The sequence below is a fragment of the Lutra lutra genome, chromosome 8 (assembly GCF_902655055.1).
Source record: "Lutra lutra chromosome 8, mLutLut1.2, whole genome shotgun sequence".
NCBI classification, from domain to species: domain Eukaryota; kingdom Metazoa; phylum Chordata; class Mammalia; order Carnivora; family Mustelidae; genus Lutra; species Lutra lutra.
The window spans coordinates 124,537,231-124,561,921 of record NC_062285.1 but is presented as its reverse complement, the minus strand read 5'-3'; the positions used below and the strand labels follow the sequence as shown (position 1 = coordinate 124,561,921).

The 24,691-nt window shown below is 38.3% G+C and overlaps 1 protein-coding gene across 1 annotated transcript in view; it reads right to left on the bottom strand.

Moving 5' to 3' along the window:
* Window positions 1-24,691, bottom strand: part of UTP20 (UTP20 small subunit processome component) — a 104,697-nt gene that overhangs the window by 66,976 nt on the left and 13,030 nt on the right. Inside the window, 12 exon segments of the mRNA XM_047740132.1 lie at window positions 2,472-2,657; window positions 6,728-6,968; window positions 7,205-7,284; window positions 10,006-10,082; window positions 11,526-11,684; window positions 12,443-12,505; window positions 13,160-13,310; window positions 15,009-15,114; window positions 16,603-16,691; window positions 16,838-16,993; window positions 22,750-22,928; window positions 24,579-24,656. Of these exon segments, the coding sequence (XP_047596088.1) occupies window positions 2,472-2,657; window positions 6,728-6,968; window positions 7,205-7,284; window positions 10,006-10,082; window positions 11,526-11,684; window positions 12,443-12,505; window positions 13,160-13,310; window positions 15,009-15,114; window positions 16,603-16,691; window positions 16,838-16,993; window positions 22,750-22,928; window positions 24,579-24,656 (1,565 nt within the window).

The window sequence follows — 24,691 nt, the reverse complement described above, 5'->3', positions numbered from 1 at the left end:
TTTGTAGATGTTCACACTTAAAATCAGTTGACTTTATATTAAGAGGATTAAGCAGAGTCACGCAGAGGAAGCGTGCTGGGCCCATAAATAAAGAGGATTACCCCCAATAGTGTGGATCAGCCTCATTCATGAGGTCTGAAGAGCAAAAACTGGTGTTTCCCAGAGAAGAAGGAATTCTGCCACAAGACTGTGGCATAGAAATCCTAGTTTGTGAATTTTGTACTCAAGACTATAGCACTGGATCCTTCCTAATTTTCCAGCCTGCTGTCTTGCTGTACAAATTCTGGACCTGTTGGCTCCCATAATCATGAGTCAATTCCATAAAATAGATCTCTTTATATACACACACACATACAAACACACACACACACACACACACACACACACCACACACACGCGCGCGCGCGCCTTCATCCTCTTGGTCTGCTTCTCTGGAGAGCTCTGACTGATACAATGTCCCTATACACTTACCACTGAGTCCTTGCAGTTTTACAAATAAACTTTTAAAACTTTCTTTCAAAACATCCATTCCTTCCCCCCAACATTTATTATATTTTTATGAACCACGTAGCCTTAAAGAGCCAAACAGAGGGGCACCTGAGTGGCTCAGTCAGTTAAGCATCTGACTTGTGATCTCAGCTTAGATCTTGATCTCAGGGTTGTTGAGTTCAAGCCCCACCTTGGGCTCCATGCCCAGGGTGGAGACTATTATAAAAAAAAAAAAAAAGCCAAAGAGAACAGAAGCCAGTTTACATGTTTTCAATAAATACTTGCCAGTGAGAAGTATATTCCATGAAGGATTATAAATTTGGGATTATGAATGTACTGAGGTGGCACTAGGAATGTGATTACCAATTTACTCACATTTTCAATGGTGTATGTTAGCAATATTCTAAGTTTGGCTACAAGGGGCAGAAAAATTAAGATGTGGACCTCATCTTTAGAGACTTTCTAATTTACAAGGCAGATCTATAAGAAATTAACGAATATCCAAGGAAAGGAGAGGCACCATGATAGAGGCATGGGTGGCTCTTCGAAAGTCTGAAGCCGAGTTAAGAGAACTTTCAGTTTAGAAGACAAGAAAAGCTTCAGTGAAGAAGCAGCACAGCAACTGTTTCTGGAAGTATAAGTAGAATTTCAGTTGGCAGAAATGAGTCAAGGACATAGCAGAAAGGGGAGCACACAGCAAAGGTCCAGGAGTGAGAAACGAAGGGGCATGACTGGATAAACAGCTTATTCATTTATTCACCAAAGATGAGGAGGACTCATCTTCTGCTAGCTCTTTGCTGAGAACATGAAGAACAAAATAGCAGTCTTTGTCTGACAGGGAGTAGGAGGGGACAGAACGCTCAAGAGATCTTCCAGGTAGAAACAGAGAAGGAACTACAGTCTCAGGACGTGCGGCCATGTTCTTTCTTGCCCTGGGGCCTTACACACTGTTTCCATTAGCTAGCAGAGTCTTTCCCTGCCCCAGCTGCCTGGCCGACTTTCATCTTTCAGCTTCAGTGGGGCCCTCTCCTTTTTAACGGTCTTCTAGTGGTAGAATAAGTCACTTTTTTAGTATATTCCTATAATGCCTTGTTTTTTTTTGTTGTTGTTGTTTTTGTTTTTGTATCTGTCCTGTCCTTGAACTCCTTTAGAAATACTTTTGTGAAAAAATTCGACCAGGCATCAGACTGTACTTCCTGTGCAGTGGAAGCTAAGTACCCCTTCATCTTTGCAGCCCAACACTTAGCAGACAGAAGGCACTCAATACCGCTGCTGAATGGATGAACCAATAAATGGCTTGTGGGAAGACTCAACAAATGTGTACATCAGACTGAGATCCTAAGTTTTAAAATAACACGGTAGCACTGGTACACTGGATCCTCGCTGCCCCAGTGCAGTCTTCAAGTACGCTACAAGAACTTCTGAAAGCCTGATCACCTCCACTCTTTCCAAGGTTTCTTAACAATTTAGGTAAATGAACAACCCACAGAATAGGAAAGAGAATGTAAAAGCATGAGGAAAAAAAGGCAGCCAGGCAAGAAGTCAAAAGGCCAAGTAAAAGTGCTGACACGTTTATTTATAAGAGAAGAGATGTTCCATTATGTGGTCCCCCAGCACAGAAACATGACACCTGGTGCCATCAACGTGAAGGACAAAGGTCAAAAAGCATTCAAACACTCCAGGCCCACTGCTCTATCTGTAAAAACAACTTATGATTAGATGACCCCCGAAGTCCCTCCAATTCTAACAGTCTGAGGCTAAATAAGAAAAAAATAATAACAAGAAAGTAACCAAAAAACTCTGAAGACAGGAAGTTTTCTTTGGGCTGTAAAAGACAATCTCCAGGATATATAGCACTTATGTAAGTAATTATCTGGGTGGTTCACCTTGTCCAAGGCTCTGTCACACACAGGCCATCAGAGGTCTCTTCCCATTTCTCCTAGAACCTTGGACCTATGGTCTGTCAGCAACGCTGAACTTACTTTGCTGCGGCTCTTCTTGTCTTTTTCTTCTGTGAGGGTTCATCCACGGGCGCCACCTCTTCCTCCAGCTCTTCGGCATCTCCAGCAGCAGGTTCCTCTCCTATTTCCTCTGCTGCCTCGCCTTTGGCTTTCCTTCGCAGATCCTGGGTCGGAGCCACTTGCAGGTCTGCCGGGTAATACTCATTGCTATAGTGGAAAGAGAGGAAGCCGAATTTCCTCACTCTGTTCATGGCAGCTGGATGCACGGCCACGGTTCAGAGTCATGCACTGAGGAGTCATCAGCAGCACCTTAGCCATGCCTCCTCATGTCAGCCTTTTTTTATTCAGCCCCGCTTAAGTACCCTATTTGACAAATCTACCACTAATGGCAGTTATGCTTTTAAAAATCCCACTGTTAAAAATATTTGAAAATATTTTGGACTGAGTTGAAATCAGTCTCCCTCTTTCTGGAACCATAACTGGAGGAAGTGGTGTAGGGTGGGATTATATTAAATAACTAATTAAAGTATAGCATTAAGAGCGTGCTGGTCACTTTCCACCAGACATATTCTGCTTTGCCAATGTCCATTTGCAAAAATACAGTGCTGCAACGAAATTCAGTCTTCTGGATGTGGTCTGGTAAGACAGATGGAACAGTCAACTCTGTTGCTTTAGGGGGCAGTCACAACATGACACAGACTCAAACTGAATGTACAGGCCATGAAAATCAGTAAGTCTTTACCTTTTGTCTCTTCAAACTAAGCTTGTGCAATTGGTATTCACATTTATTTTTATGAAATTCTATCCCTTTAATTGTGGCCCACTGTGTTAAGTAACTAATATCATCTTGAAGGCTGTCACATAGTGCACTGGCTTTGTGTCACTTTAATTCATTCATTCAGCAGTTATTCATAGGTCTTCACTCAAAAATAAACTGATAAAATAACATGTTTGAGGACAGCAACTTACCAACACATAGAAGAAATTCCAGGTTAACACATTTTAAACTCCAGGTTAGTACACTGAATGATACTTGGAGAGCTGGGATGCTAAACCATATTTAGCTTTTCTCACCCAGCAGGATCCAGCACTTAACACATTAAAAGTGGATGAGTGAATTAAAATGAGCAAAGTTGCTCTGTCAGTTATAAACCATACCATCATCTACTTAATCACATCCCTGCTATATTCTCAACACTCAATTAACCTTACAGGACATATTTGTTTAAACCTTTTCTCCATGCACTGCATGTTCACTCATGTTTGTTAAGTGAGATAACTCACACAGAGCGCTTTTAAGAGTGCTCCTAGTACACAGCAAGTACTCATCAGACGTCACCTATTATCGGTATATTATTGTCATTGTTAGTCATTCTTACTTCTGCTTTGGTTCCTTCAAAGAACGGTTATAAGGGATTCACAAATTCTAACACTGAATTATTTGAAACATATTTAGAAATATAAATGTCAGATAAAAAACTAAAATATAAAATAAAATAAAAGCCCATAATATATTTTGAAGTTGGAATTAAAGGTGACATTTGAGTTTTTACTTGGCTTGGATCATCTATAAAAGTACTCGCTACAGGTAATCATTGCCAACTAATTTTAAATATTTTAAAAAATTGTGTATCTTTTTAAAAAAAATTGTGTCTTCAGTCTCTAAGTCTTCTTAAACTCAAAACCACTTGTTTTTACAGACTCCTCTCTCCATCTCTAATAATCCGTTTGTAATCTACTTCTTTCTTAGGGAATAATTTGGAAACTTAACATGGTAAGAAATTTATTTGCTAGTAACACCCTTAGTCCTAGCTTGCATAAGTATAGCTCTATGCACACAAAACAAATGATAAATATTATTTTATATGATCTTCAAAACAAGGCAAAGAAGCTAAACATCGCTGTTTTCATTCTGTAAGTAAATTAAAGCCTGAGGAGTCAGGTGAAAAACCATTACTCTTCTACCATGGTATCTACTGATCAGCCTGAATCTTTGCTTATAACCTTTGCCAGAATGAATTATTCATGTAAACTTTTCTACTTATGCATTGGATCCTATCTTAACTATTCAATGACATGACTCCAGCAATTTTATTCCCTCTATTGCATTACATATTCCCCCTACCCACCCCCCCGCCTTCTGGATCATTCATACCAGTATTATACAGATATATGATGTCTAAATCTTAAATAGCAACCTAGCAAAATCAGCTCTCTGCTCCTGCATCTCCTTCCACCTGTCTGCTTCTTTTCTATAAGAACTGTCTATACTTGCTGTTTTCATTTTTCTTCTTCATTTCTTTTTAATCTCATTTTAATCAGGCTTTCATCCCTACCAGGTTAACCAAAACGATTCTTGTTAAGACCACTTCTAAAGCCAACGGTCAAGCCTTATGCTTCATCTGACTGATGCCTCATACACGTTTGATCCAACTGATAACTACCTCTTTGAAATACTTTTTTCACTTGGCTCCTGAGGTACTATGCAGTCTTGGTTCCTCCTCTGTCACTCTTTCCTGGCTTCCTTTGCTGGTTCCTTCTCTCCAACCTCTAAATATCAGTATCAGTCCTCGGAAGTCCTCTCTCTCTCTACATTTGCACTTTAGGTGTGGCCTCATTTGGGCTCTCCTAACTTAAAAAATCACCTGTATACTGATGATCCTCAAATTTATAATCTTTAGGCCAAACCTGTCCCTTCAGCTCAAAACTCCAAACTCAACTGCCCACTTAACACCCCTACTTAGATGTCTATTCAGTATCCCAAACTGAACACGTCTAAAAATGAACTCCCAATCTTCCCCACAAGCGTGCAAACATCTGCAATCCTCTCAATCTCAATAAATGGTGACTCTCTTCTTCCAGTCATTCAGATCAAACCCTTAAGACACATCCCTAGTTCCTCCCTTCCACCCTCCTAGGCCATACTCCTGCCCCCAAACACCCATACATCTAATCTGTTGGCTGACCACACCCCATAGGCTGACCTGGTTGCAATCCTTCAAAAATATTTTTTACTGAATTAAAATCCAAGAATATCCAGAATTCAACTACCTTTCATCAGTTGTGCTATGTACAAGGTATAACTAGTACCTGGTACCTTGGTCAAGTCACCATCATTTCTTGCCTGGACTTTTATAATCTCTGAAACTTGTCTCTCTGCTCTGGCCAACCTACAGTCTATTCTCAATATGACAGTTGGAAAAATCCTCAAGAAAATTTAAGTCATGCCATCTCTCTATGTAAACCTTCTAATGGTTTTCCATTTCACTAAGAGAAAAAAACAAAGTCCTTTACGATCACTTAAAGGCCCTACACAGGGGCGCCTGGGTGGCTCAGTGGGTTGGGCCGCTGCCTTCGGCTCAGGTCATGATCTCAGGGTCCTGGGATCGAGTCCCGCGTCGGGCTCTCTGCTCGGCGGGGAGCCTGCTTCCCTTCCTCTCTCTCTGCCTGCCTCTCTGCCTACTTGTGATCTCTCTCTGTCAAATAAATAAATAAAATCTTAAAAAAAAAAAAATAAATAAAGGCCCTACACAGTTTGGTCTCTTGTTAAGTTTTTGCCCTATTTCCAACTGCTTTCTCCCCAGGGTCACTGCTACAGCCACTGAGACTTCCTGGCTGTTCCTTGAACAAACCAAGCATGTTGTGTTTTGTAGCCCACTTAACCTACACCTATGGCATTTTCCCATATAAATGAAATGCTACTAGAAAAGATACTTTTTATTGAATGATTAGTACGGTCCTGTACATCACATCCCTTACCTTTAGAGTTTTAAAGTAATCCAACTCTCACACAGCCTACCTAGTCACAATTAAACAATGCTCCAGAAAGTTATTGTTATTCTTTGAGAGTACATTCCCTCAGCATTCTGGGAAACATCAGGAGGCTCACAACAGAGTGGCTGGATTTGGGTTACTGGAAAATAAAGCCCTGGGCAGGAAATAAAATAACAAACAGGGCAAGAAACAACAAGGACTTTATACATTGATCGAATTCAACACGGCCTTTCTTATTTTATAACCTGTAATTTTTATTTTTAGATTTTTAAATTTAACCTGGAATTTTTATTAACATCATTTCTAGGCTGGTGAGAATCTGACTCCTTTAAAATTAAGTGGTGACAAAAACTAGCTCTCTGAGAGCCAGTGCTAAACAGATATGTCCATGATTTGAAAACATGACTGACTTATAAAAACACTCAGGCTACTTGGAAGCTTAAGACTTTGCATCTTCTCTTCTTCACACTCTACCAGGGATGTTCCTAGAAAGGAATACTTACTTGATAAATCTCAAGAAAAGTGGGGAGAGCTCCCTGGACCGTGGCTCTACCCTCTCTGGGAATTTTGCCAGAGCTCGCCAGAGCAAAAAACGAAAGTTGGTGTGGTCCAATCTTTCCTGACAGTCAGTTTTCAATGCCAACTGTTCATGATAAAGAGCTCCAACATCTCCTTCCTGAGTCTGCTCCCAACTTTCATCTCCAATGAACCTCTCGTCTCTGACATCATTTTGCAGCTCTTTCTCTGCAAGGAAAAAAGTCATCAGAACCACTAGAGAAATGTTATTATTTGTCCTATGTGTTTCCTCAAGTGAGGACTTTTCTTTTTCTAATATATGAGGAAACAATAAATTATATCTGAAGGTTTTACCAAGTAATTTATTTCTCATTTGTTTCCCCATTCATGTGCAATAAAGGAGTAAAAAATTAAATAAACAACCTCTTTTCTTCCCAACCTCCCCTTTATTTCCCCTTACATACCAGCGTGTATAGCTGCTTTTTCTAAATGTTCATAGTAGACTTTCCAAAATTGCTTATTTTCCATTTCATATGCATGGGAACTAAGAGAAAAGATCACAAAACAGAATATGTGCTATAATCTTGTTTAAAAGATCTCTCACTGGAAAAAAAAAAAAGTGAAAAGATACAACTAAAACTTAATTAGGTTATACCTGAATTAAACAACATTTGTACTTCTTTATATTTTTCAAAATGCTTGCACTGAGCAGGAATTATTATTATTAATTTGAATATAGCTGACACACAATATTAGTTTCAGGTGTACAACTTAGTGACTTCACAAGTTTATTATTTTGTTATGCTCACCACAAACGTAGCTGCCACCTGCTCCATTACATGGCTACTATAATATCACTTACTATATTCCTTATGCTCTGCCTTCTGTGACTTACTCATTCAATAATGGGAAGTCTGTATTGCTCACTCCCCTTCACCCATTTTGCTCAGTCCTCCCATTCCCTCCCCTCTGGCAACCATCAGTTTGTTCTTTGTATTTATAGATCTAATTCTGCTTTTTATTTATTTTTTTGTTGTTTTTTTAAGATTCCATTTACAAGTGGAATAATCTGATATTTATCTTTCTCAGTCTGACTTATTTCACTTAGCATAGGACCTTCTAGTCCACCCACATTATCTCAAATGGTATGATCTCTCTCTTTTCCATGGCTGTATAATATTCTATAGTATACATACACCACATCTTTCTTATCCGTTCATTTACTGATGGACAACTTAGGTTGCTTCCATATCTTGGCTATTGTAAATAATGCTGCAGCAAACATATATCTTTTTGAACTAGTGTTTTGTTTTCTTTGGTAAATTCCCAGTAGTGGAAACACTGAATCACATGGTATTTCTATTTTTAAGTTTTTGAAGAGGAATTATTTTTATACTCATAAAATACTAAAGGATATTTTTAAAAATCTAAGCAGACTCCCATAAGTAGACTATTTTTAAAGGTACAATAATGGGAACAGGGCATCAGATATGAGATATATGGCACAGTAAAGAAAGGAGAGGACTTGAGAGAAAATTGTTCAAAGCTAATGTTAAGTGTTGGTTTTTCTGCCACCAAATTAAAATATATTTATTGTTAACAAAAAGGCAAAATAAAAACTACATGAAACATGCAAACATTTCAAAGAGCTGAATTTGAAGAGCTGAATCACGTAAATGTTTATATTATCTCGTATCTTAGCAACAGTAGCTCAAAATGTTTAAATTCTTTCTGCCAATAATTTTCCAAGAATGATTTTTTTTTCCTGTTCCTAATATTTTATTGGTCACCTCTAGGCCTGTGCTTAACCAAATGGACTCCAAGGAGGGGGTCAACATTCACCAGCACCCAGAAGGGAGCATGAGATGCAGTTTGAAGGAGCAGGTCTGGCCTTCCTGATGTGGCCCTTCCTGATCAGCACCTGGTCAGAGGCATAGGTGAGAAGCAAGAGCCTTTTTTTTTTTACATTTGGTGATTAGATATCATCTTTAATAATGCCACAGTCCAATACCTTTTTATTGCTATAGCGGGTTGTGATTAAGTGTGTGTGTGTGCGTGCGTGTGTGTGTGTCTGTATCTGTGTTAGGTGTTTGTGTTCCTGAATAGATGAGGGGCCAGTGGAGACTCTTACGCAGGTCTTAGACGACAGCTCTACTGAGCAGCAACCTGAAGATAGTCTCCATAGTGACACAGGCTGGACTCCTGTCTCCCTTTTTCCTGGCTACTTTTTTCATGCATTCTGAGGCCCGTGTCAGTCCAGATTAAAGGGCTTCTTAGCAAAGATCAGTCTCCAGTTCCTAGTCATCACTGCCTCTGACCACAGGGACATCCCTGGGCAAAACAGAGATTGTTAGGCAAAGGTGTTATACAAAACTGAATTATAAATGTTGATGACTATACATGACAAATAAACCAGTTTTCAGACAGATAGATGTACCCAACAGGGAGACAGCCAACCAGCCATGGAGAACATTAAAGGCATTCAGTAAGTGAGAAACCAACATTTTTAACAGTGGGCTATTGGTAACACATGTATCAGATTCTTCCTTAAGTGCAATAAACAAAATTATGAAGTTGATGTAAGGAAGGCCTTATTTTCAGTATAATGGTTTGATGGTTCTTAAAGGCAGACATATTGGTTCCAAATTGGGAAGAGATTTGTTTACTCTACTTCTATCAGATAAAAACTAATGGTTAGGGTTCTGAGAAGTCACACATGATGTATTTCTAATCTGACAAAAAGCCAGAGTAGACCATCTGAAGACAAATGCCTGCAAAAGGACAGACTACATATGAGACACAGTATATGTATTTTCTATATGATTATCAAAGTCCTTTTTAGAGCTAAGGGAATTTTGGACACTAGACAACTAGGGTTTTAAAAAGTCCTTATTTTTAAACTGAAGTGTGGCTCACTGACTCAATATATATAAAATAAAATTTTGTAATTATTCTACAGTATCTTGTCACTGTAAAAAAAATTCAACAATATAGATGTATCATATAAAGTAAAAAGAGAAAGTCCTCCGAAGTTATTTCACTTCACAAAGAAACATACACAAAACATCTGAACTGTCAAAAAACTTGGAGAGAATAGACAGAATAACTGATGTTTCCTTTTTCTTTACTTTGCCCCAAAAGGATTGGAGCTACAGATACTATACACACTCATTCATTTAAATCACACCTAGAGGAAGTATAATAGTGGCCTGATCACTCTGCCATAGTTAAAAATGTAACGGCTTCATCTGTTTAACACACTTACCTTATGAGTTCAATGACAGGATCCCAGAGGGCACTGAAATTAACATACAACATCCCTAATAAATAACGAAGTGGCACCTGCAATGATAGGAGGCAAGTTCAGTAAATGGGTAATAAACTACAATAGAACACCCCAAAATACAAATATTCCAATTCAGACAACCGAAGGTTGGAAAGAAGCATGTGCTTTAAGGAACAAGTTGTAGGTACCAATCCAAAATTCAGTGTATAATTTTCCAACCCTCCCCAAAACATTGCTTGCTATTTTTTTTTTAAAGATTTTATTTATTTATTTGACACACAGACAGAGATCACAAGTAGGCAAAGAGGCAGGCAGAGGTTGGGGGAAGCAGGCTCTCTGCTGAGCAGAGAGCCCGGCTGATCCCAGGACCCTGAGCCGAAGGCAGAGGCTTAACCCACTGAGCCACCCAGGCGCTCCATGTCACTCGCTATTTAACAGAGAAGAATCACTAAAGCAAATTCAAACTCACTTAAGATGTTCACAAAGGACACAGCATTTGAATCAACAGACTCGACTCATGATCAAATTCCTACCTACCAAACATTGCTCTTACTGTCACCTTATAGGACAAAACCTGAGCAGTAAACATACCAAAAACCCAAGACAGTACACTGTGAATGGCAGCTGGGGCTTTGCAAGCAGATAGCTGAGTTTTCAATACTAGGCATTAAAGGCAGTTCAGAGGGTCTGAAGTTTTCTCAGTTGCCTTGAGAACAACCATCAGTATTACTTACATCTCCATGTGCAAGGGAGGCATCATATAGAATGGTAGTTCTAATAATATTTGGGGGTGAGATGTTTATTACTCTTTTAGCAGCAGAGCCCTTTTCTAAAATGAAACAACACAGGACAGTAATATATAAAACAGGTTAAGAGCGGAACCACTCTGATCTAAAGGGAATGCTTCCACTTGGCCTTCCTCCTAAAGGGATCTGTGACCTATCTCCAAGGGTCATGGACGAAAAATCCCCAATTCCAAAGGTAGAGGCCTGACATCCTGAGGTGGTGAACAAATCTGGAGAAGAATATCAAGTTTTAAACTTTAAACTCCTGTTGCCACTTCCTACCTATCTTCACATATTTATGCACCTATTCAGGAGAACAGAGGAGAGTAAATTAATTCCACTTTGAAAAAGCTTGCAGAGCCATATAATTCAAACCATCTAAGAAAACTGGAGATTTATCTAGTTTACAAAAATTTTTTAACTACCTGATAGCCTTCTCTTTTCAAAAGCCAGCAAGGGGCGCCTGGGTGGCTCAGCGGTTAAGTGTCTGCCTTTAGCTCAGGTCATGATCTCAGGGTCCTGGGATCGAGCCCTGCATTGGGCTCTCTGCTCAGAAGGGAGCCTGCTCCCCACCTCTCTCTGCCTGCTTGTGATCTCTCTCTCTCTCTCTGTCAAATAAATAAATAAAATCCTTAAAAAATTATTTTTAAAAAGCCAGCAAAACAGACCATAAAGTATAAATTAAGTTTAAAAAACATGGACACTGTTTTATACCTCCTGTAATGGCCCATCAGGGACTGCGGCCTGTACCACATCATGTCTTAGTTTTCTCAAATGAAGAAGCTTCTCTCTGTAATCACTCACAGTTGCTGGGACAAGTTCTGCCTGGCGTAATATAGCAAAGGCAGACTGACGCTCTGAGAGCCCATCATCCTAAGTGAATGGAGAAAACCAAGGAGGTAGATCAGTACTTTGATTTCGCAGAAAGACAATGAAATGTGGCCAAAGTTCTAAAAAAGAGAAACTAGGCTATGTTAATGTTTTTAAATTAAATAAGCAACACTTTTTTGGGTAAATAATTAATTTTTCCTCACAGCATTTACATTTTGGTAGTTAATTTAAGACTAACGTTTAGCATAGAAATGAACAGTAAAAACTAGGAAACTTATTCTCAAAGTGACTAAAATCGATTGGCCATATTTGTTGAAATAAAAATGTGTATATATACTTCCACTCTACAATTCTATTTTTAGAAGTAGTAATTTGCATTATGGGGTTATTTCCCTATTATCAGCAAAAGGATGTTCACTACCCTTTTACTGGAAAAGCTGAAAACCTACAAACATCCCACCTAAGCATCCATCAACAGAGAGTTGGTTATGCAAGATATTTTAAACTATGGTATACTGTTCACACTTCAAAAGAAATGAGGTAAACCTCGAGGTGCTATATGACAAAACCTCCATGATGCCATTTATTTAAAATATACATGTGGATACAAAAATCTGAAAGAATATTCAGCAATTACCTGTGAATTTTCAGTGTGGGCAGGAGTAAGAATTACAATAAAATTTTCAGTTTTTAAGATAGATATTTATACAATAGTGTTTGAGTTTTCTGCAAAAGTGTCATTTTGGAAATAAAAAAGAATTGCGTTTTTAAAAAGCTATCCAAATTAACAGTTAAAATACCTCCATCAGTTCTGGAAGTCGAACCTCAAAATGGTTTAGGATCCTTATTGTCAAAAGCCGAATCTAGAGAAAATAAAAGGCATGTTTCAAATTCCAAAGTTTACCCATAAGAAACTGATTTACAGCCAGTGAGATCTAAGTGTTAGAGAATAAGGGAAATATTCCACTGTCAAGAGATAATACATGTTACTCTATCCCTTACTTCATATTAGAAACCAACCAACACTTTATTCAAATAGTATATGGAACAATTTAATGACCAGAAGAGACTAGAAGATAAAGTTGCTCATGAAACAATGTTTTTCTTTCAACTATGACACTATAAGCATCTCTATCAATAAGTGCAAAGAATCTGATTAAGTTTACAATTTTGATGTAACTAGTGATTTTTATTTGTATGTTAACATATTTAGGTATTTCCGTACACCTGACCAAACAGCAGAATCACCTGGGGGCTTTAAAAAATGATGCAGATTTTTCAGTTTCAGCCCTACTGAGTCAAAATTTTAGCCTGTGAGGACCCAGAATTTGTATTTCCATTAAGCTCCCCAATTAAACCTGCTGCAATCAATTTGTAGGTCAGTGTTTAGGAATCACTGCATTAAACAGAAATCATCCCACAGCAGCATCTTCTGATTAAGGAACTCGGACAACCACTGGCAACACATACAGAACCAAAAGATGAGAGACTGAGGACACATCACAAAACACCATTACCTTGGATATACCACTTGAAATGTTTGCTTGTAACTTGGGAAATAATTCCATTAAAGCTTCCTCAGAAAGTGGCCCTTTGCAGCCACATAAGGATAATCTCTGGTAATAGAGGTCAGCTAACAGCAACACAGATGGCTCCAAAGGAAATGCTCTGCAACAAGATATTTATTAGCCCTGACCTGCGCCATATAGTCGAATATTTGGACTATAATAGAAACTACAGAAAATTACGACCGGTGAAGAAACTGTAAAAGGGACCAGGTAAAAGTTTAATGAGGACATTTAGCGTCATTTTAGAGACAAAGAATCTGAGGTCTTTCTTGCAACAGTGAGTAATGTGGTCGAGGACGACAGGTACAAGCATTCACATGTATCCCATCTCTGTGGGAGTTGCAGAGGGATGTTTTCTCAGAGAAAGAGCACAGGAACTGTGGCACCTGCCTTAAGCTAGTATACCTTCATGTATTTATTTATTCTTGTCAGGACATATTTCAAGGAGGATTTGAGATGGCTGAGATGGCCTCATGCAAGCCAACAAAGCAGCTCCATTCCCACTGCTCAGAACCTACAGATTTGGCTACATGCAAGGAATATGCCTGTTGGAAGTGGGCTTGGCACTGAGATAAGAGAAAAGTTCCACGACGGCTCCTTGTGGGGCACCCCCGACAGCAGTGACACTCTTGTCTCCCCGGTTCAGGAACACAGAGAGCCCCAAATCCCAGATCCCCTCGTGCTTTACTCCCTGCTACTTCTGCTCAAATGTCTCCTTCCTGATGAGTCCTTCCCTATTTGAAACTGTTGTTGTCCCCAACCTCCAGACTCTCCTATCCTGACTCTGCTTTAATGTTCTTACCACTGTCTAAAGTGCTATATATTTTACTTATTTTGTTTAGCGTTTCTTCTTGCTAGAATGGTAGCTCCACGAAGACAGGGTATTTTGTGTGTTTCAGCCACTGAGCGTGTCTCCCAGAGCCTAGAAAAGGGCTTGGTATGTGAAAAAAGCAAATGAATATTTACTGAATGAAGGAAATGAATAAATCTGTTTTAAAAAGCATGGAGCTAAAATGGATTAGACTCTAGGGGCACCTGGGTGGCTCAGATGGTTAAGTGTCTGCCTTCGATTCGGGTCATGATCTCTGGTTCCTGGGACTGCATCCCACGTTGGGTTCCCGGCTTAGCAGGGAGTCTACTTCTCCCTCTCCCTCTGCCTCTCGCCCTGCTCATGCTCTATTTCTGTATCTATCTCAAATGTATAAATAAAATCTAAAATAAAATAAAATAAAATGGACTAGATTCTAGAAAGAGAAGTTAACTGCTTTACCAGGTTTTGAAAAGGTATGACCTTTAGAAAGGATGCTGAGCTGAGTAGAAAACTGCTTCCTGGTAACAGCCCAGTGCTACACCAAAGTCGGGAGCTGGCTGACATCAACTTACAAAAACAAAAACAAGAAGCTGGGTTGTGTCGGTAGGTAGTAAAAGTACCACAGGAAAGTGTTCTGAAATGGTGAATATGTCAAGCTAAGACAGAAGGAGTGTAGTAGAAATATTATGTTGGAACGACTCAGGAAGTTCTAGAAGGTCAACATAGTGCAATGTTAGGGTTGGACAGAGTCTACTACAGTAGTTAACACACATGGTAAAATACCTCTCCACAAAGATAAATATGCATTTAAAGACTGTGTAAAAAATAAACTTACGTTAAGGATTCAAATCAATAATAAATTTCTAATATGAATACAACTTAGGTATAAAGTAGATCAAAATAAGGACTTTCATTATGCCCAAGATTTCACAAGAACAGATGCTTTTATATATTATTTGTGATTAAATGGGAGGTATTTTTACTTACAATACTAAATTCTTCACACGTTCCACAGGAACCAAATGAAGAAGTTCAGATGATTCTTCCAAACTTAGCAGAGTATTTACAGCTTGACAAAGAACAAATAAGTTTCCTAAGGGCAGAAAAAAGAAGAAACTATATAACTTATTCCTTTGACACAAAAACTACCAGACGTCTCATTTGTCTAATACTTGCTATTTGTAGAAGTTCTTAAATTAAAATGTATTTGTGCCTCCTTATCATCTGTCAAATGTCAGAATATAACAGGAAGGAACTGAAAAGAGAAGGTTCTCAAGTCTTGTATTTTAGCTTTCTTAAGGGAAAAATATATTAAAAAACACAGAATAAAGTATATGTTTCATTAATGAGGATAAAGAGGAAGTCTGATGGTCCCACTCACTGGCATTATCCAAATTAGAATTTTTAAGGAAATGCATCTGTACTTTTCAAAAGCTAATAAACTATTTATTTTTTATTTTTATTTATTTATTTATTTTTAAAGATTTTATTTAATTATTTGACAGAGAGAGAAATCACAAGTAAGCAGAGAGGCAGGCAGAGAGAGCGGGAGAACCAGGCTCCCTGATGAGCAGAGAGCATGATGTGGGGCTCGATCCCAGGACCCTGAGATCATGACCTGAGCTGAAGGCAGAGGCTTAACCCACTGAGCCACCCAGGTGCCTCACTATTTTTTTTAATTAGACATACATTTAATCTTAGACCAGAGGCTGGCAAACATTGGTCCACAAGCCAGATTTGTATGTAGCCTGTTTGTTTTACAACCTACAAGTTAAGAATGCTTTTTAAATTTTTAAAGCGTTGTTTGAAACAATAAGCCAACAGTAAAGAATATGCCATGACTGACTATGAAAACCTAAAATATTTACTATCTGGTCCTTTACATAAAAATTTTGCCAACCCCTGCTCTGGATACTAGAAAAGTACTGTCCTCTACAACTTGCTGCAATGATAACAATGTTCTGTACTTGTGCCAATACGCAGCTGCAGTCCAATACCGTAGTCACCAGCAACATGTGACTACTGAGCACTTGAAATGCAGTGAGTCTACTTTATTTTCTAATGTGTCTGCTTCGTATCTAACAGAGAATCTAGCACAGTAATTTCTAAATGAATGAACAACTACTATACATAATGTTAGAAAAGAAGTACTGTACTAGAATGAAACACAATACCTACTTTCAAATTGCTGTTCTCAAGTTAGTGAGAGGAGATATTCAAGTATACAGCAGGAAAGGGTGTTCTGAGTAGGGCAGGGTAAAGCACATGGAAGTGCCTGGGGTATAAGGTGTATACAGAGTGTGAATGGGAGACAGAGAACAAGACACAAGCTAGGGCTTAGAAACGAGGGGTCTTAGATACCATGGCAACCTCTGACACTTAGTCCTCAGATTCAGCTTGTGCTCACCACATTATGAGGCACAAGTGCAACTGCCACCTTATCCTCTTTTTCCTGTATTTACCATAGAGGGGGTTGCATCAGAGCACAATGTTAGCACTATTGTCTGGTATTCCATGTGTTTAGTCACCTTGGCTGTGCCAGAAAAGAAAGAGAAGAAAACAAACGGGGATTGTAACTGACCTTTTCCAAAGCTTCCCTTGTCAACATTCATGAAGAGTGACTCTATGAAGCATGTGACCAGTGGTATCACCTTCTCTTTCTCAAGAGGTCTGTCCAAGAAGTCGGGAGACAAAGGCAAAAGTTCAAACTGGCATTCAATGCTTTTTCAGGGAATAATAGCAAGGAAGGGCTAATAAACGTTTAAATCAGCATGCTAAGTAACTCTTTCACAATTAACCATAGTTTATTTTCTCACCTAATATGAGGTAACACAACAAGGGCTGCCCAAGAATGTGAAAGATAAGTAGCATCTTTATTTGGGGGTAACTGAATTATAGATAAGAGGTGGTCCAATACTGGGATCTGTTCTTTTCCTCCCTTGGATCTGGTCTTCTTCTGCCTTAAATAGGATCTGAAGGAAGAGAAGAAAAACAAATGTTTATGTATTTAAAAAAAATTTTTTTATAAACATATAATGTGTTATTAGCCCCAGGGGTACAGGTCTGTGAAAAAAAAACAAATGTTTAAAACAGAAGAGAACATAATTGCTCTTGCCTCCTGAAATTTAAAATAAAACTGATTCCTTTCCATACGTGGAAGATTTGTGGGCAGGAGGGAACTGGTGGTAGTGGTTGAATATAAATAACCAAACAAATGCGAGTCATTTACTGATTTTCGGTAAGAAGATTTTTCGGTGCCTTTGGTTCTACTTTTTTCTATTTGTTATTTTAATTTGCTTCATAACTTAAAGCAAGTCTCTCCTAGTTTTTTGTATTATTTCTGAATTTTCTGATTCTGATTCCTTTTTTTCTGTCCGATGTGCTGATGGACATTTTTTTTAAGATTTTATTTATTTATTTGACAGAGAGAGATCACAAGTAGATGGAGAGGCAGGCAGAGAGAGAGAGAGAAGCAGGCCCCCTGCTGAGCAGAGAGCCCGATGCGGGACTCGATCCCAGGACCCTGAGATCATGACCTGAGCCGAAGGCAACGGCTTAACCCACTGAGCCACCCACGCGCCCGATGGACATGTTTTTAAAAACTGCAGAGGTAACTTACTGTAATGAATGGACTTCCTCTATTCTCCCCCACCCCCACTTTTTAAAAAAGATTTTATTTATTTATTTGACGAGAGAGAGAGAGACAGACATCACAACTAGGCAGAGAGGCAGGCAGAGAAAGAGGGGGAAGCAGGCTCCCTGCTGAGCAGAGAGCCCAATGCGGGGCTCTATCCCAGGACCCTGAGATCATGACCTGAGTTGAAGGCAGAGGCTTAACCCATGAGCCACCCAGGCGCCCTCCCCCTTTCCTTTTTGACATAAATTTTACTACTTCACAAAGGTAGAACGATGTTACACATAGTGGTAAATCTGACAAATGCCACTAAAGTGATTACAATTTAAAACCGTCTCTGCTTCTTTAATCTCATAAAGTTTATTCGAGGACATTTTCTGACATGACATTTGGCTTTAGGTATCTGTTACTTTGGCACTTTTCTTTCTTTTTTTTTTTTTTTACTTTGGCACTTTTCTTGTTTGCCTCTTTTCCCTTTTGCCAATGAACTACACCTCAGTTCAATTTGAAAGACAGAAATCTAATTGAAAGAAAAGTCACAGAAACAGTAAGTAAAATTATTTGTTTTAATAATTTATCTTCCATGTCCAGTTGGTTAGCTTGTTACATAACAGAAGTGGAAGATCAGGTTTTTATTCCCGTGTCCCTATTATGAAAATCAACTAAAAAGTTCTATTCTTTTTTGTTTCATACTTATCAAGATATTCAATGTTTGGAAATTGTAAGAGACAGTTTAGTCAATTTCACTGACAATTTTTGAAAGTCCTTGATATATAGTCTCTCTAGTAGTAAAGACTCAACAATCTGTAAAAATCTTACAAGAAAACATTGAGATGCTTTAAAAAAAAAAAAAAAAAGGTGAGTCATAGCTTGGCTGCTTCATCACATCTGCTGATGAGCTCCTGCAATAAAATCCACACTCCCTATCTTACCTTACAAGGCCCCATGTGATCTGATCCTGGCCTGCCTCTCATGTCCTCTCATTCCACCCTCCTCCTTACTTGATGCTCTGTACACACACAGACTTTCTTTTGTTCCTCAAACATACTAGGCTTATTCCTATCCCAAAGCCTTTACACTAAGTCTTCCCTCTGCCTGGAAAGTCTTTCACCTAGACCTTTGCTGGGCTGGATCCTTCCCAATATTACAATCAGTCCAAAGGTCCCTTCCCTGGAGAGGAGTCATGCTGCCTCTCCATTCATTCTCCCTTTCAACACCCTAGTTTTATTTTTCTTTTTATCATTAAAATTATCTTGTTTATTTGTTATCTGTCTCACATCCCTCCAGTCCAAGAATGTCATTTCCCCCAAAAAGAAGGAACTTTCTTCTCATTCATTATTATATCCCAAAGCCTAGAATAGTGCCTGATACAATTAGCATGTGTCTACTGATAGAATAAATCAATCTTCGAAAGAATCTTTTTACATCTATTATTTCTTTCTAGTCTCACAACAATCTGTGAGATAGATGGATGGAATATTACTAAGAATGTTCAGACAAAGGTGACGATTCACATATATCCTATCTCTGTGGGAGTTGCAGAGGTATATATTCTCAGAGAAAAAGCACAGAAACTGTGGCACCTGCCTTAAGCTAATATACCTCCATTTACTTGTTTATTCTTATCAGGGCACATTTCAAGGAGGATTTGAGATGACTGAGATGGCCTCACACAAGCCAACAAAGCAGCTTCATTTCCATTTGGGAATAAACTTTGGCTACAGGCAAGGAATATGCCTGTCGGGAGTTGGTTTGGTGTTGCAATCTTAAGAGGAAAGTTCCAAGGGAATAATTCTACAGGAGTTAGTAATTATTCCTGCCTCAGGAATCAGAGCTCAGTAAACTGGAAAACCAACAGATTCTATTAGCAAGTTTTGATAGAAAAGCTACTTTTAAGGTCTGCAGAAGAGCAACATGTGAAGAAGATGAGTTCCTCCGGAATTTCATGATGATCCAGAATCAAAAACTAACTCTGTGTGACTATGGGGACAATGACACACATCTCAAGGGATGCTGTGATGTTTTAAAACTGAGTACTCAGCAAAAACTCAAGGAATGTCCATCTATTCCTACTGCCCCAAAGCAAACCACAAATGCAGCAAGTCTAACAAATCCCAGAGAAATACAAATCTTAAGTATAAATACATAGGAATGACAAGTAACTGGTTTCCTAACGTATAATTTCTAAAATCACATGCACAACTACTGGAAAAATGATAAGCAGAATCCTCTCACTTATTTATACAAACCCTGTTTTTAATATCTGAATGGTATGTATTATTTTTATTTTTTTTTTTAAAGATTTCATTTATTTATTTGACAGAGAGATAGAGAGCACAAGTAGGAGAGCAGCAGGCAGAGGTAGAGGGAGAAGCAGGCTCTCTGCTGAGCAGGGAGCCCAACGCTGGGCTCAATTCCAGGACCTTAAGATCACGACCTGAGCTGGAGGTAGACACTTAACACCTGGGTGGCTCAGAGTATGTGATATTTTTAATGAAATTAAGAAAATAATCCATGGCTCTCTTAACAACTCAAACAATGCAAAGGTATATAATCTAAAAGTTAACAGTCACTTCTTTTTTCCCCTTCCCATCCTCCTGACATAAAGTTAAAACTTTTGTGTATCCTTAGGGAAATGTCAGTTCTCTCCAAACTGATCTCTAGATTTAAGGCAACTCCAAACAGATTCCCAGTGAGTTTTTTTGTAGACATAGACAAGATTCTTCTAAAATTTATATGGAACAGCAAAGGACCAGGAATAGCTGAAACAATCCAAAAAGAAACAGAAGAATGGGAGGAATTTTTTTTTTCTAGATTTCAAGACTTATTTTGGAGCTATTGTGATAAGACAGTGTGGTATTAGAGGAGGATAGATACATGGATCAATGAAAGAGAATAGAGAACCAGAAATAGAACCACACGTATATGCCCAACTGATCTGACAAAGGTACAGAAGCAATTCAATGAGGAAGAACAGCCTTTCAACAAATGTTGCCAGAACAGTGGGTATCCACAGGCAAAAAAAGAAACTTGACCTAAACCTCACACCTTATATAAAAATTAGCTCAGAATGCACCATGGATTTAAATGTAAAACATAAAACTATGAAATTTTTAGAAAAGTAGGAGAAAATATCTAGGAACTACAGTTAGGCAAAGAGTTCTTAGACTTGACATCAAAAGCATTATCCATAAAAGAAAAGTTGGTCAACAGAACCCCATCAAAATCTAAAACGGTGCTCTGTGAAAAATCTTAAGTGAACAAAGTCAAACTATCAACTAAAGGAATATATTTGCAGACCATTTATCTGACAAAAAAACCCCTTGTCTAGAATATATAATGTGTTCTCAAAACTCAATAGTAAAGGAACAAACAATCCAGTTACAAAATGGGCCAAGGAAATAAACAGATATTTCACTAAAGAGGATATACACATAGCAAATAAACACAGAAAAAGATGGTCAACATCATTAGCCACTAAGGAGATGCAATTTAAAACCACTACGAGATCTTACTACATCCTACTAGATTGACAAAAAATAAAAATCAGTGATGATACCAAATGCTGGAGAGGATGCAGAGAAACTTGACCATTCAGACTGCTGGTGGGACTATTTTTCTTTTTTTAAAGATTTTATTTATTTATTTGAGAGAGAGAGAGAGAGAGAGCATGAGAGGAGAGAGGTCAGCGGGAGAAGCAGACTCCCTGATGAGCAGGGCGCCCATTGGGACTTGATCCCAGGACTCCAGGATCATGACCTGAGCCGAAGGCAGTTGCTTAACCAACTGAGCCACCCAGGCACTCCTGCTGGTGGGACTATTAAATGGCCCAACTACTCTAGAAAACTCCTGGCAGTTTCTCATGAAATGAGGGATATACTTATAATTCAACAATTCCACTTTTGGGTATTTATCTCAGAGCAACAAAAAGTTACATACATGAATGGTCGTTAACAGCTTTATTCTTCATACTAGCCAAAAACTAGAAGTGACCTAAATGTCTTTCAACAAGTGAATCATTACATGGGCTACACTATATCCATGCCATGGGATGCTACTCCACAACAAGCACACAAAAAGATGTTCAACAAAGGGATGGTCTCTTGACGTATACCACTTGGATGGGTCTCAAGGGAATTGCATGACTGAAAGCTGATCTCAAAAGGTGTACTCTCTAATTCCATCTATATAATATTCTTAAAATGATAAATCATAAAAACAGAGAACGGATTAATAATTGCCGGTGGTTAAGAATGGAGGGCAGATGGGGCACCTGGGTGGCTCAGGTCATGATCCTGGAGTCCTGGGATCGAGTCCCGCATTGGGCTCCCTGCTCGGCAGGGAGTCTGCTTCTCCCTCCCTGACTCCCTCTTCTCATGCTCTCTCACTCTCTCATTCTCTTTCTCTCTCTCTCTCTCTCACACACACAAATAAATAAAAATCTTAAAAAAAAAAAAAAATGGAGGGAGGAGTATCAGAGTGAGTGTGGCTATTAAAAGGTAGCATAAGAGAGCCTTGTGGTTATGGAACAGCTCTGTTATCTTGACTTTGCTGGTGCTTATGAATTTACACATGTGATAAACCGCATAGTACCATACAGCCAGATACACACACAGCTAGAGATGAGTGCATGTAAAACTGATGAAATCTGAAAAATGTCAATTTTATCATTGTGATATATGCAGTTAACTTGTGCAAAATGTTACCACCAGGGGAAGCTGGCTGAAGCGTACCTAGAACCTCTCTGTATGATTTCTTTCAAATACAAATGAATGTACAATTATTTTAAAAATAAAAGATTAAAAAAAATCAATAGTCACCTCTTTCATATACCACCCTCCTGACATTAACCAGGTTAACCTGTTTATGTAGCCTTCCATGTCTTTTCCTTTGCTTATTTACACTTTTTGTTTTAACTTTGCAAAATGGTATCATACTAAACAACTATTCTACAACTTCCTTTTTTCACAGAACAATAATATATCATGGACATCTTCCCAGCTAATATACAGAGATCTTCATTTTTTACATTCTTATGTATTATAAAATAGGTAATCCTACCAACATTACAGGGAATAAAATCTTAGAACTTACTCCACCGTCTGTTGTGAAAAGATGAGGGGATACTTCTCAATTGCCATAGAGCCAGCAGTGGGAGGTGCTGCTTTGTTGAGAATGAGCTTGGCCAGAATGGCTAGAGCTTCATCTTTGACAGCAGCCTCATCAATCATGAAGCAATTTTCAATATACAAAAGAAAGCTGGGTAGAAAAAGCTAAAAATAAGAAAGGAAATCACATTTATTAACACATACATATTTCATAACACTTAAGGAAGAGACAATTCTAAGACTCCCACAGAGGGAAAAATCAATCATAAATACAGGATCAGGAATCACAAAGGCATCAGACCTCTTCTCCACAGAAACTATGAAAACTAGAAGACTATGGAGCAATACCTAAAAACCTGAGGGAAATGACAAAATCTATAATTCTATACCTATCTTGCTAGCAATATGAATAAAGACATTTTCTAAGATACTAAATCTCAAAATTTTACTTCCATTTGTCCTTTCTCTAGAACCTCTGGAAAATATGTACCATCAAAATGAGAGAGTAAACTAAAGCAAGGGAAAGTTGTGGGACCCAGGAAATAGGAAAAAAAGCAAAGGAGTCCCATTATGCCATCTGTGCCGTGGGCTGAGAAAGCAACCCATATCAGACTCGCACTGCTCAAGGAGGAATGTGTCTAGGAAAGGAAAGAAAAAAAAATGAGCTGCTAAATTTTCTGACAGGTGAAAGCATTTTAGAATGCTGTTGGCAGATAGACTCACTAACCAGCTAGTCAAGAAAAATCACTTCCAGTTTTTAAAGAATGAGGCAATCTATAACTTCAGGAAAAATGAAAAGGTATATAAAAAAGGAAACGTAAATATAAAATACTTGCTTAGAAGGATTAGTTATACGGTGAATAGGAATCCAACCAAAATTTGTGATGTAACTTTGTTGAGAAGATTAGAGGTATAAAAAAACCAGAACATATCCACCATAGGAGGAAGTCTGCAGAAGAGTAGTAGAACTAATGAATCAAGGAAAAGCAGTGTATCTGAATGATTAGAAAATATAAAGTAAGAGAAAAATAAACACGAGATGTGGTTGTTCTTGGCGAGGAACATGTGAGTGGAAATCAAGTGACTAACTTTTAGCCCTGCTTGACTTTTAAAACTATATACAAACTACATATTTTTTCTGAAAAAATAAGATGTTCATAAAAAGACCAAAGGGAAAAGGGGAGAAGGAAAAGATGTAGCTGCTAAGAAAACCCGAGCAAGATAAAGGGCTCTCATTGGACAGGAAGGAAGGACACGAATGAAGAAGGTTTTTCTTGAAGCAAATGAGAATATATTAATGCCTAAAGGGGAAATCAGAGAACAGATACAGAGACAGGCTTCCATGAGGTATGCTGTGGAAGATCAGTTACAAGGAGTGGCAAATGTTTGATAAAATAAACTCAGGATTTAACAGGAAAGATGTCTACCTCACTACATCAGGTATTTACACACTAACAGTGAAGTGCATTAGCAACTATCCTGCAATCCAAATGTTTCAGAAACTATTTTCTATGTTTCAAACTCACATAAAACTTCCTTATAGTCTTTTTTCAACTTTACCACATGGTTCTACAACTTCCTCAAGGATTATTTAAAAACAAGTCGATTATATAATGTCATTTTAAATGCCCTAGCATATGGAATAAAGTTTTACTCGTGAACTAAAACTGAAATATAATTGCTTTAAAATATATGGACTAAAATATCAAATATTTATTCTATTCCTCTCAAACAAGAATCACAGGACTTTTAAGTTTGATTATTTTATCATGACAGATTGATTAACAAAACAAATCCAAAACTTGAGTTGCTCACCTGCTCAAACTGCTTCATAACAAACATAACTTCAGAAAAATCCAAAATTAAACGTCTTTCAAATCTGCTCTCAAAAACCTGTGGACCACAGGTAAAGAACATTAAGTACACAG